Source organism: Neomonachus schauinslandi, chromosome 6 (genome assembly GCF_002201575.2).
Source record: "Neomonachus schauinslandi chromosome 6, ASM220157v2, whole genome shotgun sequence".
Lineage (NCBI taxonomy): Eukaryota > Metazoa > Chordata > Mammalia > Carnivora > Phocidae > Neomonachus > Neomonachus schauinslandi.
The window spans coordinates 92,657,275-92,674,909 of NC_058408.1; the positions used below are offsets into that span (position 1 = coordinate 92,657,275).

Here is a 17,635-nt window from a genome sequence, read left to right on the forward strand (position 1 = left end):
TATATATATATATATATATATATATATATATATATATATATATATATGCCTGGTATCTTCAAAGAATTGCAAGGGAAGGAGGAAAAAAAGAGATGGGACATATCAGCCAATTAAATTGTGGACATTTTTTAGATGCCCTGATTTAAAATAAATGAATTATAATAATAAAAATCAGTCAATCCTGTTAGAAATCATTTAAGGCATTTATGAAACAAATGGAAATTTGAATCTGAGTATCCAGTATTTCATATTAAAGAACTATTAATTTTGAGGTCATAATAATGGTAATGGTGGCTTTGTTTAAAAATAGAATTTGGTGATGTCTGAAATTTGATGGAAGTAAACAGTAGTGTGGATGGGGCAGGATAATAGTTATTGGGGCTGGAAGATAGACACATGGAAGTTCATTGAAATATTCTATTTCTGTGTATTTTTCATATTCTCTATATTAAATTTTAAAGAATGTTTAGCCTAAGAAGAATTTAATTAGATCATCTGCTGCTATAAATACCCATAACAAAAGAGCAAAAGAGCCACAGCTTAGAGATTATTAATGCTGAAATTAAATGACATGAAAGTTGAGGACTGGGATGAATATGGGTATTTTACAACAAAATTCCTTTTTAAAAGCATTCAACAAAACATCAATACTTCACATCATACTGGTTCCTAGTTTCAATTCAATTTCACAAAAAGCTTACAATATATGATTCTACTGGCAGAAAAAGAAATCACTAGAAAAAACCTTACTGGTTTGAAAGTCACATGTTATAGACAAATTTATAACTTACTAAAAAAGGGAAACAAAACTAAAACTAGTACTATGGTCACTGCTGAACTGAAATAGGCCACTTTTATCAGATATTAACAGCATTCTTCAAAGGAAATCAATTGTGGCTTTGGGCAATCCTCTACTGCAAACAATGTTTCCTTCTCCAGGAAGGACACACCTAACTGTATTCTGTAATATGGAAATTTTCCTATCAACAAAACACCTGTGTGTGGTTATAATTTCATGCCAGTCATTTAGCTCAAATTAGTTAATAAACTGGTGAAGTTATTGACTTATACTGAAATTATGATTTTGCTATTATTTTCCCTGGACTAGGACCTCAAAATATTGAACTGGGTCTTCTATTAACATTGCATGTAACTGAACAACCAAAACCAAACATCAAACACTGCCCAGTTCCAAAAAAAAACCTTAATGCATAACTTCAAAATAGTTACCTTGCATAAAAATCTCCTGAACCTTTTGTTCCTTTACCCAGACTTTCACTTCTTCCTGAAGTTGCGGGTTGTCCCTGAGAACTGGGTTTAGGCTGTCTATGTCGTCCTAGAATTACAGATTAAAAGAAAGGTTCATGTTATGCTGTCCTAACATTAATGTTACAAACTTTCCCTCCTATATTTTCTAAGGACTGAAGAAAATTCCTTCATCTAAATGTATGCAAAAACACAAATTCATAAGTTATAGTTCATTAGCAATTATATAATAACAGAGCATAAGAAATTAACCCATGGTAAGAGTTGATCCTTGACAACAATGTCCTAAAGACAAAATCTGAAATTTACTAATGTGTTTTCTAACTTTAAGTGTGGCCTTAGATAAGTCACATTTTTAAGGGTTTCACGATGAGAAGCAATACAAACCAAATAGCATCAGGTCATCTAAGGTTGGTAGCAAAAGAATTGAGTTGAATATTTTAGTGACAATATATATACACATAGATGAATTCCCTCTCTTCCCATAATGCCTAAAATGTTTGAGTTTTAAACTAAAGAAGTCATTATCCACTATCTTGATTTAAATGTCATAGAATTCAATTCTACTCAAACTCATCTGACCAGTAACTTCACTGCTAAGTTTTATTTTTTCAAGCCAGTGTCAAAGCATCCAGGCAATTAAAATTACATTATTGATGGTATTATCCTCATAACAGGGTGGATCTAGACACAGAAACAACCGGTTCTCTCTCCTTGGAGATGTGAATCACACAGTCACATGGTTTCCCACAATCTGTTGGTCCCCCGCTGGACTCTTTGACATTCTGTTCTCTCTCTCTCAAAGCACCTCTGCTGCTCCTGCATTTGAGATCAGCGGCAGGAGCCCTAGAGTAGAGCTGGGAAGAACAACAAAGCAGCACTGTCAATTGGCGGCCCTCATAAAAGTGGACTGGCAGATCATGGAAACCAGTGAACAGAAGGGAGCTAAATGAAGGGAATTCTATCTGGTGAAATAAAATAATGTGGCAATTTGGAAATGTCAAAAAGTGGCTGAAGAGTATAAAGAAGGACCCCTAATCATGTAGGTCATACTTCACTCTTCTACTCTAAATTTTAGTTTATCTAAATAAAGCTTTTCCTTCTCATCTCATCACTACTGTAAGGGACTACTACGAATTTTTACAATAAGAGTGTGGTAAATACTCTGATACTTCATTTATACCTAGTGAACACCAAGAGGAAGAAATAAAGGACTTCAAAGTTATCAACTATATTCTTTGGAAAATATACAGAAATGTTGTATACTTTGCAGAAGGAAATACTGCAGTGGGAAAGTAACATACAAAAGTAGGTAAAATCTGTCATCTGGGGGGAAAATGTCCATGACGTTCTTTTTGGTAAAGAAACTTTCTAGAATCCCTTTTCTCCACACTCCTTTAATAATGAATGCACTGCACACTTAGTTAACCTCTTCATCTTAGGAATAGAAAATACAATGGAAAGTTCAGACTCTAAACGATACAAACCAGGTGTGTCTATGACAGACAAAACACAGGAAACATTCTATTTCCCAAGGAAAACCATTACAATTTCCAGATAGCTCTGACAGCTATCAAGTTCTTTTAAAATCTTTAACTTCCACACACAGATCCAAGCTTAACTACCTGAAGTCAAACAATCACTTTCCTACCCTATAGTCCTTCAAACATTTGCACTCTGGTTTTGTTTCTGTAGTTGTGAGTCTTCTCTAAACACTCACCTTTATTACAACCACTCTTCTCTTATCCTAGACATTTAACTGGCAAAAAGATGGGCACTTGTCTAGAAAACCACAAAATCATGTGGGTGTCAGTGCTAACTTATATACTAAGTTTACTATGGTCTATTGCTCTCAAGCTTTTATACTCTAGGGTGGAAGGCATTAATAAACTGCTGTTAAAGCAGCACTGACAATACTTTGTAGATAGGTACAAGTATGCTCTATAAAACCAATCTCTTGTATTGAAATATTACAGTTTAAAAGTATTAGAATTAGGGGTGCCTGGCTGCTCAGTTGGTAGAGCGTGTGATGCTTGATCCTGGGGTCATGAGTTCAAGCCCCATGTTGGTGTAGTTTATGTAAAAAAAAATAAACAAACCCTATTGGGATAAAAAATTTGTTCAACGTTTATTTATATATTATTCATTTAAAAAGTTAAGATAATGGACTATATAACCAAGATCATTAAACATACAAATACCTCCTCAATGATGACCCATTCATTTTCTTTCTTTTTTCTTTTTTTAAAATTTTATTTCTAAGCACTCTCTACACCCAACATGGGGCTTGAACTCACAACTCTGAGATCAGGAGTTGTAGGCTCCTCCGACTGCCTTCAGCTCAGGTCATGATCCCAGGGTCCTGGGATCCAGCCCTGAGTCGGGCTCCCTGCTCAGCGTGAAGTCTGTTCCTCTTTCTCTCTGCCCCTCTTGCTCTCTCTCTAATAAATAAAATCTTAAAAACAAAACAAAAAAACAAAACAAAACTGGTAACTTGAATATATTTACTGAAATGACCTTATAGAAGTTCAAGCTTCTACATATCAATTTCCTCATCTATAAAGCAGTTACCAATATCTGCCTCTTTCCATCTTAATGAGTATGTTTTCCTAGTAAGACTTTAAAAAAATAACTGAGGGCGCCTGGGTGGCTCAGTTGGTTGAGCGACTGCCTTCGGCTCAGGTCATGATCCTGGAGTCCCGGGATCGAGTCCCGCATCGGGCTCCCTGCTCGGCAGGGAGTCTGCTTCTCCCTCTCCCACTCCCCATTTGTGTTCCCTCTCTCGCTGTGTCTTTCTCTGTCAAATAAATAAATGAAATCTTTAAAAAAAAAAATAACTGAAACTAGTTTTCTTAAGACATCCAATTCTGAATTATCTATGGTATTACTAAATCAATTAAAACCCAAGAAAATTATCCGAACATACTGTCTGGTTATGATAGTCACATTATTGCTGAAGTACTTCTTTATGAATAGTGCTCTGTAAGTTTAGGTATTTCCTTAAATTCTTTTTTTCATTTATTTATTTATTTGAGAGAGAGAGCGCGCATGCAAATGGGGGGGGAGGTGCATAGGGAGATGGAGAGAGAGAATCTCAAGCAGGGTCCACACTGAGCGTGGAACCCAATGCAGGTCTGAATCCCACAACTGTGAGATCATGACCTGAACAGAAATCAAGAATTGGATGCTTAACTGACTCAGCCACCCAGACGCTTCTGTAGGTATTTCTGTTGTAGTCATCATTCCCATTTTAAAGGATAAATGATCAAATCTTCTAAGAGTTGCTACCAGGTAGACAAATAAGGTGGGGTTTGTTTTTCTATTTATTGATTTGAACAATTTTGTGAAAGTGCTAAAAATCAGATACAAGGCTATAAGGCAAAGTCACAGAGAAGAGAAACTAAGGATCTATAATTAATATTATTAATACGAATATTTACTATCTTTTAGAATACAATTGATTAATAAAGAACTTCACCTGTGCCTTGAGTGTGTATGAGATTTAAAAAAATCAACCACACAATACTTCACTTTTCAGTAGCTAAAAGTTACCTACACACATAATTTTTATATTAACTGAAATAATATGTATTTCTTCAATTTCCCCACAACAAATCACCCAGACAGTGAAGCAATAGCACCCTCTGTGAATCTCGTCTTCTCCATAAATTCTATCCAATGTATTATTCTGCGAATTATAACTTCCAGCAAATGATTAATGGGAAAAAAATCAGGTAAGCAAGATCTGCTTTACTAGAAGCTTATACAGAAAACATGGAAAATTTTTAAACAATGCCTTAAGTGAGGTTTTGGAATACCTTTATTGTTCACTTGTATGCTGTTCACCTTTTAAAAAGATAGAAGTTAACTCTAATTGAACGTTAGTGGGGCACCTTAATGTATATAACAACAGCTAACATTAGTGCGCACGTTTACAATGGCAGATACCATGCTAGATGCTTTCATACAATCAATTTCTTTAACATTTTTCTGAGGCCTAAATTACTATGCCCTTTTTACATGTTATACACAGAGAGGTCCATGGCTATATAGTCAGAATGTGATGAAAAGACCTAGCATTTGAACCTAGTTTTATAATTCTAAAGAGCTCAGGCTCCTTTCACCTACTCTTTCTCCCCTGAATTGGTACAATGAAAAGGAATGAATTAGACTGTTTATTGTAACTGCCTTTCAAAATTTGATACATTTCTTCACATTATATGTAAGAAGTAAAGGGCAGTAAAAGAAATAAAAGACTTTATCTTATTTAGTCAGAATGGGTCAAAAGTGAAGAACTGAACATCAGGAGGAAGTTATATTGCTGTAACCCCCCCCCTCACATTAGTTATGTGAGATTCCATAGGTAGCAACCATCTAACACTCATCTGACAGGGGTCACTTAGGATGTTAAACTCATGCAATCTTACAATCAGAAAGCATCAAAGAGAATATAATCTCTTTGGCAATGTGACTTTGTCATGAGCTACAAATTCTCAAATGCTGTATTTCTAGATAAACACTGCCCTAAATTACTATTTGAGATAATAAAAAAAAAAAAACACGATTTTTTTATGTATAAAGAAGAATATGATGGAATCTTTAAAAAAAAAAGCATTTCTCAAAATATAAAAATTAAAATCAGGTTAGAATTTGTATTCTGATAGTAGGACTACTATACTAACCTTATTTTTTAAGTGGTTCTCTACTTCATTCCAGATCAAAGGAAAAAATAACAATTACAATAGTATTAAAAAGTAAGATTATGGCACTAAGATATTCAGATATGTCTGACTAGGTTTAATGATAGGAATATTATGACAGTGTTCATAATATATGTAACAAATTTTCTAAGATAATAAGGGAATGATCTGTCTTACCATGACAAAGTACTTCTTACTGGTTCAACAAATATTTTATGTCACATAAACTCTGGATGTAACTACTGACAGAACAGCCCACAGAGGCTTGAATTAGAGAATAATATACCAGCTGTTAGTTTCTATCTAGGTGACTGAGCTGATTGGCTTAATAGCTGTCAGAGATTTGCTTTAAAATCCTAACTGATATCTAGGATAGTACTTTTTTTTTTTTAAGATTTTATTTATTTATTTGAGAGAGAGAGAGAGAGAGAGAGAGACAGTGAGAGAGGGAACACAAACAGGGGGAGTGGGAGAGGGAGAAGCAGGCTTCCCGCCAAGCAGGGAGCCCGATGAGGGGCTCCATACCAGGAACCTGGGATCATGACCTGAGCCGAAGGCAGACGCTTAACGACTGAGCCACCCAGGCGCCCCTAGGATAGTACTTTTTTTTTTTTTTAAAGATTTCATTTATTTATTTGAGACAGAGAGAACGAGATACAGAGAGCATGAGAGGGAGGAGGGTCAGAGGGAGAAGCAGACTCCCTGCCGAGCAGGGAGCCCGACGCGGGACTCGATCCAGGGACTCCAGGATCATGACCTGAGCCGAAGGCAGTCGCTTAACCAACTGAGCCACCCAGGCGCCCGGATAGTACTTTTTTTTAAAGATTTTATTTATTTATGAGAGAGAGAGCATGAGCGGGGGGAGGAGCAGAAGGAGAAGCAGACTCCTCGTGGGGTTCAATCCCAGGACCCTGGGATCAAGACCTGAGCAGAAGGCAGATGCTTAACGACTGAGCCACCCAGGTGCCCCCAAGGATAGCACTTTTCATTTTAGAATACAAGAAGTATCTCAAAACCGGCTTTCTCTCCGTTTGGACAATTTCTGATACACAATGACCTAATACCTGCTTTTAAACTGATATTGATATGTGGCTTAGTAATGGACTGATTTTTCTCCCTGCAATAAAATCCTTGACCTTTGTGATGACCTCTTAAATCCCATCATATTACATAAATTTCCCCATAAAAAATCACATTGACTGTATTTTATTAAGAGTTATTCATAAAAGTAACTACCTATATCTTGAATGTCAAGTTAGGTGATTAAACATGCATTGCCACGCCATTTTCCCACAGTCATAATTTAAATTCATGCTTCAACAAAACTACAAATGATTGCTTGTCCTTAGATCCCTGAGGTACTAGCTAACAGTTAAAAACGTGAATGTTAAGTCCATATAGGTCAAGAGTGACACCCACTGCTATCATAGCAGTTCTTGTATAACTTATAAAAGAATCCACTTTGTTGGTAAGGATTTACTGGAACAGGAAAACTACTTAGTCTGAGAGCTACTACAAAGATCTTCAAATAGCAGTTGTCTAAACCATCTGCAGTTTAATTAAATCTACCAATGAGAGCTTCCATATATTTTCATTATTTAAACCAAGGATTGGCAAAAAAATTTGCCAACTTTTCCTATAAAGGGCCAGAGAGTAAGTAAGTTAGGCTTTGAAGGTCATACTGTCTCTACTCCAAGTACTCAACTCTGAATTGTAGTACCAAAAGCTGCCAAGAATACCATAAACAATACATAAACGAACCAGCATGGCTGTGTTCTAATAACTTTATTTATTGGCATTCTATGAAGCCTGAATTTCACAGAATATTCAGGTGTCATGACATATTATTCTTCTTGAACTGTTTTCCTGTTTAAAAATGCAAAAGGCCTAAATGTTTTACCAGCAAAATGAAAAAAAAAAAAAGTAAAAGGCCTTACAGAAACAGGAGGCAGGCTTGTGGTGGCAGTCTGCCTACCCATGATTTAAAATTAAAAAATAAATCACTGGTACAAAGCAAGATTAGAAACTTCTAATCAAGGCAATGCAACTTGATGGCAAATTGACTACAAACTCTATTTCTATAAATGGCTGCATTTTATATACACACACGTATATGTACATACATATACAGAAACACACATATACACATACACACATATATGTTATGAATATATATATTCATGAGCACAGGAAAATAATTCAATGACCAAATCCTTTCATTAATAATTAAAGAAAAAATATACTATTTTAAAATAGTATATTAACTATATTAAATTAATAGTATAAATTTAACTAAATTTATATTAAATTAATAGTATATTAAAATAAACTATTTTTTAAGACTTTCACAAATAAATGAGTTTCCCTGATATATTCCTGTACTATGGTTTTTTAAAATTTTTTTATTTTTATTTATTCATGAGAGACACAGAGAGAGAGAGAGGCAGAGGGAGAAGCAGGCTCCCAAGGAGCAGGGAGCCGGATGTGGGACTCGATCCCAGGACCCTGGGATCATGACCTGAGCCGAAGGCAGACGCCTAACCATCTGAGTCACCCAGGCGCCCTCCTGTACTATGTTTAGCCTTCCAAATATAATAATGTATCAGGTTTTGAAGCAGAAAAATCACCCACTTTGAAAGATAAGGTTTATTCTCTTAGGTCAATGAGGATTATACTCATCAAATATAAAGATTGATACCATCCACATCGAAAAATGAGAATTTCCCTAAAGATAGTGTTCCAACATTAATCCTATGCTTCACTGGGTATTATATAAGACTGATGAATCACAGACCTGTACCCCTGAAACAAATAATACATTATATGTCAACTAAAAAAAAAAGTGTATGTCTTATAGGTAGCATTAAAAAAAAAAAAGATTTGGAAGAAAAAAAAATCTGATGCTGTAAATGTGAATTCTGTTTGTGTCCACACCAAGTAAAAGATCAGTGTGGTTTGTATATTCCTGTGAAATAATAAATTGTGACAGATGTTAAAATACAATTTCTACTGAAATATGAAGGTAGAGAAGAAAATTACTAAGGAGATTTCTGATTTTACTTCCAGGCAAAGAACAGAGATGGATTTTCTTTATATTTTGTTTATGTGCATATTTCCCGAAAAAAGTACTGGAATGAGAATAAAATTTTGTTTTAATTAAAAAAAAATCCTATGCTTCATATGTCTGATTTATTAAGAATTTTTAAATTTCTCTACATATATATTAAGATATTTAAAATTTTTACATAATTAAAGTCAATACGTAATTAAGTCCTGGGTGTACATGTTTTCATAATTCCTGGTTTTGGTTAATTCAGAAGCCTAGAATCGAGACTATGATTTAAACCAAAAAAATAAATAAATAAATAAAAGAATTTCTATCTTTCAAAAACAAAATTATAAAGATTCGAATGGCAGAAAGAGAAAATGGGCTAACATTTTCTATTATCCATACTATTCTTGCCTCATTCGTATAATCAGGGAAATAATGTGATACATGCTCATTCTGGCTAAATTATTTATGTTCTGAAACCATGTAAGAAAAATCTAATTTCTTTTTTTTTTTTTAGATTTTATTTATTTGACAGAAAGAGAGATAGCGAGAGCAGGAACACAAGCAGGGGGAGTGGGAGAGGGAGAAGGAGACTCCCTGCCGGGCAGGGAGCCCGACGTGGGACTCGATCCCAGGACCCTGGGATCATGACCTGAGCTGAAGGCAGACGCTTAACGACTGAGCCACCCAGGCGCCCGAAAAATCTAATTTCTAATAATTTCTTTTTTTTTTTTTTTAAAGATTTTATTTATTTATTTGAGAGAGAGAGAATGAGAGAGAGCAAGCACATGAGAGGGGGGAGGGTCAGAGGGAGAAGCAGACCCCCCGCCGAGCAGGGAGCCCGATGCGGGACTCGATCCCGGGACTCCAGGATCATGACCTGAGCCGAAGGCAGTCGCTTAACCAACTGAGCCACCCAGGCGCCCCTCTAATAATTTCTTAATAGAAATGATATAGTCAATACAACGAAATTCTGTTTTCAATTCATACTATTAATTGGTAAATAATTCTGGAAATGGGATTGATGTTCAGAAATTTTAAATGACATTTAGGTGCATTTTTTATTGGCTAAAAAATGATTCTGTTGGATAAGGGAAAATAGCGAACTCCAACATTTCAATATTTTATAATTTTTAAATATATATTTTTAAGCAATATTCTCAGCATTAGTTTTATTTTTACTTAGAACCAAAAATAGAAAAAATAAAGTGATGAATGTTCTTTATCCTACATTGATCCAAACAAACCAATTTCAGTCAACAGCTTAAAGAAAATTAGAACTGTTTTGGTATATTATGTTTTTTTCTCTAAAAATAACTTTTCTGGGGCACCTGGGTGGCTCAGTCCTGGGATAGAGCCCCATGTGGGGCTCCCTGCTCAGTGGGAGCCTGCTTTTCCCTTTCCCTCCACCTGCTCGTGCTCTCTCTCTCTTTCAAATAAATAAACAAAATCTTTTTTAAAAAATTTAAAAATAACTTTTCTGTAAGTATTTTTATCAGACATTGTGGCCTAAAGATAACTGATGACTTTAAGTCATTTAAGACAATACCCAGCAGGTCAATGGGCAAGTTATTTTGTCTATGCAGAGGCGCATGGGTGGCTCAGTCTGTTAAGCATCTGCCTTCGGCTCAGGTCATGATCCCAGGGTCCGGGGATCGAGACCTACATCAGGCTCTCTGCTTGATGGGCAGTCTGCTTCTCCCTCTCTACCGCTTGTGCTCTCTCTCTCAAATAAATAAAATCTTAAAAAGAAAAAAAAAGTTTACGCATAAAATGAAAACACCACCGTAGTTTTCTTCCACACTTTCATGTTTTCAATACCATCCATTCTCCTAGCATCATCATTTAATCCTAAGAACTTAACAAAATAACAAATTATCTAATATCCAGAAGGTTCGGCTTTACAAACAGTATAGGATCCTAAAACTGAATGTTTTATCCTTTCCATGAAATGAAAAATGTAAATACAATTGAAACACTGAGTTATATTCACAATGGTAGTTTACAGGATCATAAACTTACGAGGGAAGCATTTTTAAAATCTCTGGTTAGAAGTTAAGATTGAAAACGGAGTGTTTTCTGGGGCGCCTGGGTGGCTCAGTTGTTAAGTGTCTGCCTTAGGCTCAGGTCATGATCCTAGGGTCCTGGGATCGAGCTCCGCGTAGGGCTCCCTACTCATTGGGGAGCCTGCTTATGTCCCTACCCCCTGCTCATGCTCTCTCTCTCTCTCTCTTAAATAATAAATAAATGAATGGATAAAATCTTTAAAAAAAATAAAAATAAAAATGCAAGCTTTAGAAGCAATGACCTGTTGCAAATAGTTTGGGTGGCCTTAAGAAATTCTTGCCAAGGGCGCCTGGGTGGCTCAGTTGGTTAAGCAACTGCCTTCGGCTCAGGTCATGATCCTGGAGTCCCGGGATCGAGTCCCGCATCGGGCTCCCTGCTCAGCAGGGAGTCTGCTTCTCTCTCTGACCCTCCCTCCCCCGTCTCATGCTCTCTCTATCTCATTCTCTCTCTCAAATAAATAAATAAAATCTTTTTTTTTTTAAAGATTTTATTTATTTATTTGAGAGAGAGAGAGTGAGAGACAGAGAGCATGAGAGGGGGGAGGGTCAGAGGGAGAAGCAGACTCCCTACCGAGCAGGGAGCCAGATGCGGGACTCGATCCCGGGACTCCAGGATCATGACCTGAGCCGAAGGCAGTCGCTTAACCAACTGAGCCACCCAGGCGCCCTAAATAAAATCTTTAAAAAAAAAAAAAAAAAGAAATTCTTGCCAAACACAATAAAGGCATTGACTGGTTGTAGAAATCTGTGAGCAAGCCTGAGGTCAGTAGTGAATCCAGAGTGGTGACTATTTTATGAATTACAAGCACATAAAACAAAAAATAGAATCTTTCTTCTACTTTAAGGCTTAGTTTTAACTGTTTCTTCTAAAGTTTTTTTGCCATAGTCTTAACAATCTTCTTGTCGATACATTACAATATATATTATAATATATATTAAAATAAATCACCCTTCTAGAATGCCCCCTTTTTAAAGCTCTCCTGATTAAAATAACCTACCAATCTTTCTAAATCGTTTTACATGCATGCCTCATTTTTACTGTGCTTTAGAAATTGGAAGATTTGTGGCAGCTCTGCCTCGACTAAATCTATACTGATGCCATTTCTCCAACAGCATTTGCTCACTTCATGTCTTTGTATTACATTTTGGTAATTCTTGCAATATTTCTAAATTTTTCATTATTATTATATTTGTTACGGTGATCTGTGATCAGTGATCTCTGATGTTACTATTTTAACTGTTTTATGGCACCACAACCACACCCATGTAAGACAGCAAATGCAACTGATAAATGTGTGTGTTCTGACTTTTTCTAACAACCAGCCGCTCCCAGTCTCTTTTCCTTCTCCTCTGGCTTCCCTATTCCCTAAAACACAACAGTACTGAAATGAGGCCAAATAACAACCCTTATTACTGATATGGAACAAATTTAAGTGGTCTGGATAGAAGATCAAACCAGCCACAGCATTCCCTTAAGCCAAAGCCTAATCCAAGGGTAGGGCCCTAACTCTCTTCAATTCCATGAAGGCCTAGAGAGGTGAGAAAGCTGAAGAAAAGTCTGAAGCTAGCAGAGGTTGGTAAATAAGCTTTAAGGGAAAAAGCCATCTCTATAACATAGAAGTGCAAGGTGAAACAAGTCTGATATAGAAGCTGCAGCAAGTTATCTAGAAGATCTAGCTTAGATAATTAATGACGGTGGCTACAATCAACAACAGATCTTCAATGTAGGTGAAACAGCCTTCTATTGGAGATGCCATCTAGAACTTTCATAGCTAGAGAGAAGTTGATGCCTGACTTCAAAGGTTCCAAGAACAGGCTGATGCTCTTGTTAAGGGCTAATGCAGCTGGTGACTTTAAATTACATTAATGTAGTTTTCATGCCTGCTAACACAACATCTATTCTGCAACCCATAGATCAAGGAGTCATTTTGATTTTCAAGTCTCATTATTTAAGAAATACATCTTGTGAGGCACCTGGGTGGCTCAGTCGTTAAGCGTCTGCCTTCGGCTCAGGTCATGATCCCAGGACCCTGGGATCAAGCCCCGCATCGGGCTCCCTGCTCAGCGGGGAGCCTGCTTCTCCCTCTCCCCCTGCTTGTGTTCCCTCTCTCACTGTGTCTCTGTCAAATAAAATCTTTAAAAAAAAAAGAAGAAATACATCCTGTAAGGCTATAGCTGCCATAGATAGTAATTCCTCTGATGAATCTGGACAAAGTAAATAGAAAACCTTCCGGAAAGGATTCACCATGCTAGATATCATTAAGAACGTTCATGATTTATGACAAGAGGCCAAAATATCAATATTCACAGGAATTCAAAAGTTGATTCTAACCCTCATGGATGACTTTCAGGGGTCAAGATTTCAGTAGAGGAATAACTGCAGATGTAGTGGAAATAGCAAGAGAATTAGAAGTGGAGCTTGAAGATGTGACCGAATTGCTGCAATTCATGATAAAACTTGAAAGGATGAGGATATTGCTTCTTATGGATGAACAAAGAAAGTGGTTTCTTGAGATGGAATCTACTCCTGGTGAAGATGCTCTGAAGCCTGTTGACAACAAAGATTTATAATATTACACCAACTCAGCTGATAAAGCAGCAGCAGGATTTACTCCAACTGAGAGGACTGACTCCAATTTTGAAAGTTTCATTGTGGGTAAAATAGTATCCAACAGCATTCCACGCTACAGAGAAATTAGTCATGAAACAGAGTCAGGCAATATGGCAAAAGTCACTGTTGTCTTATTTTAAGAAATTGCCACAGCCACCCAACTTTCAACAACTACCACTGGGCTCAGTTGGCAGCCATCAAATTCGAGGAAGGCTTTCCACCAACAAAAAGATTACATATGGGTGAAAGCAAACATGATGGCTAGCATTTTTTTTTTTTAATATTTTATTTATTTATATGAGAGAGAGAGAGAATGAGAGAGAGAGCACAAGAGGAGGGAGGGTCAGAGGGAGAAGCAGACTCCGGGCTGAGCAGGGAGCCCGATGTGGGACTGGATCCTGGGACTCCAGGATCATGACCTGAGCCGAAGGCAGTCGCTTAACCAACTGAGCCACCCAGGTGTCCCAACGGCTAGCATTTTTTTAGCAATAAAGTATTTTTTAATTAAGTTACGTATACTGACATTTTTTAAGACATAATGCTATTACACACTTACTAGACTACAGTATAGTGTAAACATAACTTTTAAATGCACTGGGAAACCATAAAAATCATATGACTCACTTTATTGCAATATTCAGTTTACTGCAGTGGTCTGGAACTGAACCTGCAGGATCTCCTATGTATGCCTATATTTACCATATCTCTTGGCTCCTAGTTTTAGAAAAGCAATTTTATTGAGGGAATGTTAAAAAAAATAATAATACAACAACTGTATGTGGCTCTTTGCAATGATAACATAATTTACCTTTACCTATAAAACCCTGAATGTAGCCTGATTCCAGAGTTTTAAACCAAGAAAGGGGTGGGTGCGGGGGGGAGAAGAATAATCCTCAAAAATCTACCTTGATGCTTTTTGCCACTGTAAGCAACCAATCATTATAGGTCAATCCAAATATTTTAGGAATCTCCCCTTGAAACTTCCATTTGGTACTATCTGCCATTATATGCTTCTTTAATAACTAAAAAGGAAATGGTAAAATTAATTTAAGAGCAGTATATACTGTGAGAAATTAGAAAACAGTGAGAAGATTCTAAATTTTTAAAGTCAAGATTTTTTTAATTTCATGTATAGTTATAAGTTCTATGTTTCTCTAATCTTCATGATTGCCCAAATTTGTAACAACTGAAATATGATAATGTGAAACATTTCAATATTTTCATTATATATACCTTCATCATTAAATGAATTTCAAAGTTCATTTTGTTTACTTAAAAAATATTTCTTCTGTTTAAATATCTGGCAATTCATAATTCTGAGAAATTCAAATATTACTGTAAATGTCATTTAAAGTGAGAAAGGTTCTAACCACGGTGATGTCTACTTCCACTGAACATTTTAAGTAATTTCCTTCATTAGCTAATTTTGACATATTCTGATTTGCAAAAGTGACTTTGGCCTGAAGACTTTCACCAAAAATTATCAATACAAAAGAAAAAACAAACCCCAAACTGTACATTTAATAGAATCCCAACTCAGAAAAGATTGCCATAGTTTTACTTAACTCATTATAGTTAAAAATGTGTCCAGTTTATCTGTATAAACTAAAATATACTGAACAGCATTACTGTTTTTCCTTTTAAAAAAATATTTATTAATTTTTTTCTTTAGTAAACTCTACACCCAATGTGGGGCTCAAACTCACGACCCCAAGAACAAGAACTGCTTGCTTTACTGACAGAGCCAGCCAGGCACCCCGAGCATTACTGTTTTTCAAACTCTTCACAGCATAATGATAACTTATGTTATTTATCAAATATATCTCTCTGGGTGTAAGAATATAATCATTTTCACTGAAAAAAAACTGCTTATAACATCAGTACTATCAAAATAGACTAAATAAGGGGTGCCTGGGTGGCTTAGTTGGTTGGGGGTCTGCTTTCAGCTCAAGTCGTGATCTCGGGGTCCTGGGATTGAGCCCCACATCAAGCTCCCTCCTCAGTGGCAAGTCTGCTTCTCCCTCTTCCTCTGTGATCTCTCTCACTCTCACTCTCTCTCAAATAAAAATCTTAAAAAAGAAATAGACTACATAAAATAGAATCAAGCTTTAGACTTCATGTCTAATCAAAGGACAAATCTCAAATGACAATAAACACAACGGAAACAAAATTCACGAAAATGAAAGTATTATAACATAATTTTTTATCATTATTGGTCTAAATTTATATATATATACTGGAATTAAAATATTTCCCCAAAGAAAACCTAGGTAAATGGATACAGCTTTAAAAATACTGTATATCTTGGGGTGCCTGGGTGGCTCAGTCAGTTGAGCATCTGACTCTTGGTTTCAGGTTGTGATCCCAGGGTCTTGAAAATGAGCCTAGCATCCAGCTCCACACTCAGCACAGAGTCCGCTTGAGAGTGTCTCTTTTCCTCTCCCTCTGCCCCTCCCTCCGCCTGTGTGCATGCACATTCTCTCTCTCCCTCTCTCTAAAATAAGTAAATCTTTAAAAAAATAAAAATACCGTATCTTGCCTCAAAAGATCACAAATACAATCACAATAACATTATTTTTCTAACTAGAAAGAGATTAATACAACATTTTCTTTTCTTTTTTTTTAAATTTATTTGAGAGAGAGAGAGAGAGCACGGGAGGGGGGAGAATAAGAGGGAGAAGCAGACTCCCTGCTAAGCAGGGAGCCCGACGCGGGACTTGATACCAGGACTCAAGGATCATGAATTGAAGGTAGATGCTTAAGAGACTGAGCCACTCAGGTTCCCAATACAACATTTTCAAGAACACTTACTTTACTAAATTATTCTGAAGATTATTTGCAGAGTTCATCAGTATTTACTATAAATGAACACTATGATAAACTTAATTCTCAAAATAACCTTATGATGCTCAAGTCATGGTCCTGGGGTCCTGGGATTGAGCCCTGAGTTGAGCTCTGAGCTCAGCAGGAAGTCTGCTTGTCCCTCTGCCCCTCCCCCTGCTTCTGTTCTCTCTCCCTCTCTCTTTCTCAAATAAATAAATAAAATCTTTGGGGGAAAAAAAAGAAATCGAGGCAGAGGTGGACTGGATTTGTCCAGGGTTACTCAGGTCATAAATGGTGGGGTGGTATATGGATTTGAACAACGGCAGAAGTTTGACTTGAAGTTCACACTTTCAATTACTACATTATACTACCTTCCTTTAGTATCTTCTTGCCTTTGCATATCCCTGTTCTGTCTGGTCCGTAGTAACTTTACCATCCATCAGTGGATGTCTAACTTGTTAAAATTTTACATATTTATGCATTTTGATACAGTAATTCTACTACTAAAAAATTCTGGGGTGCCTGGCTGGCTAAGTTGGTGGAGCATCCAACTCTTGGTATCGGGGTTGTGAGTTCTTGCCCCACACTGGGTGTAGAGATTACTTAAAAATATTTTTCTTCTATGAAAATGCAAAAAGCAACAAACAATGAATCATGGAACACTACATCTAAAACTAATGAGGTAATGTATGGGGATTAACATAACAATAAAAAATTAAAAAAAAAAAAGAAAATGCAAAAAGCAGACAAAGATTTACCACAGCACTTACATAGGGAAAAAGAAAAAAATCAAACATCTAAATGTCAGACATTAGGGAATTAAAAAAACGGTACTTTCTTTTTTTTTTTTAGATTTTATTTATTTATTTGAGAGAGAGAGAAAGAGACAGAGAGCATGAAAGAAGGGAGGGTCAGAGGGAGAAGCAGACTCCCTGCCGAGCAGGGAGCCCGATGCGGGACTCGATCCCGGGACTCCAGGATCATGACCTGAGCCGAAGGCAGTGGCTTAACCAACTGAGCCACCCAGGCGTCCCATAAAAAATGGTACTTTCAATGTGGGAATTATATTGCCATTAACATAATTTTTAGTAACAAACAAAAAAGCCAAGTTAAAGTT

General features: G+C 36.4%; 1 protein-coding gene across 2 annotated transcripts in view; it reads right to left on the reverse strand.

Annotated features, from left to right (window-relative positions):
- JMJD1C (jumonji domain containing 1C) overlaps positions 1–17,635 on the reverse strand; it is a 265,106-nt gene that overhangs the window by 45,902 nt on the left and 201,569 nt on the right. For both annotated transcript variants that reach the window (XM_044916040.1, XM_044916039.1), the window contains one exon: positions 1,231–1,336. In XM_044916040.1, coding sequence (XP_044771975.1) covers positions 1,231–1,336 — 106 coding nt within the window. The remainder of the gene's footprint in view (positions 1–1,230; positions 1,337–17,635) is intronic.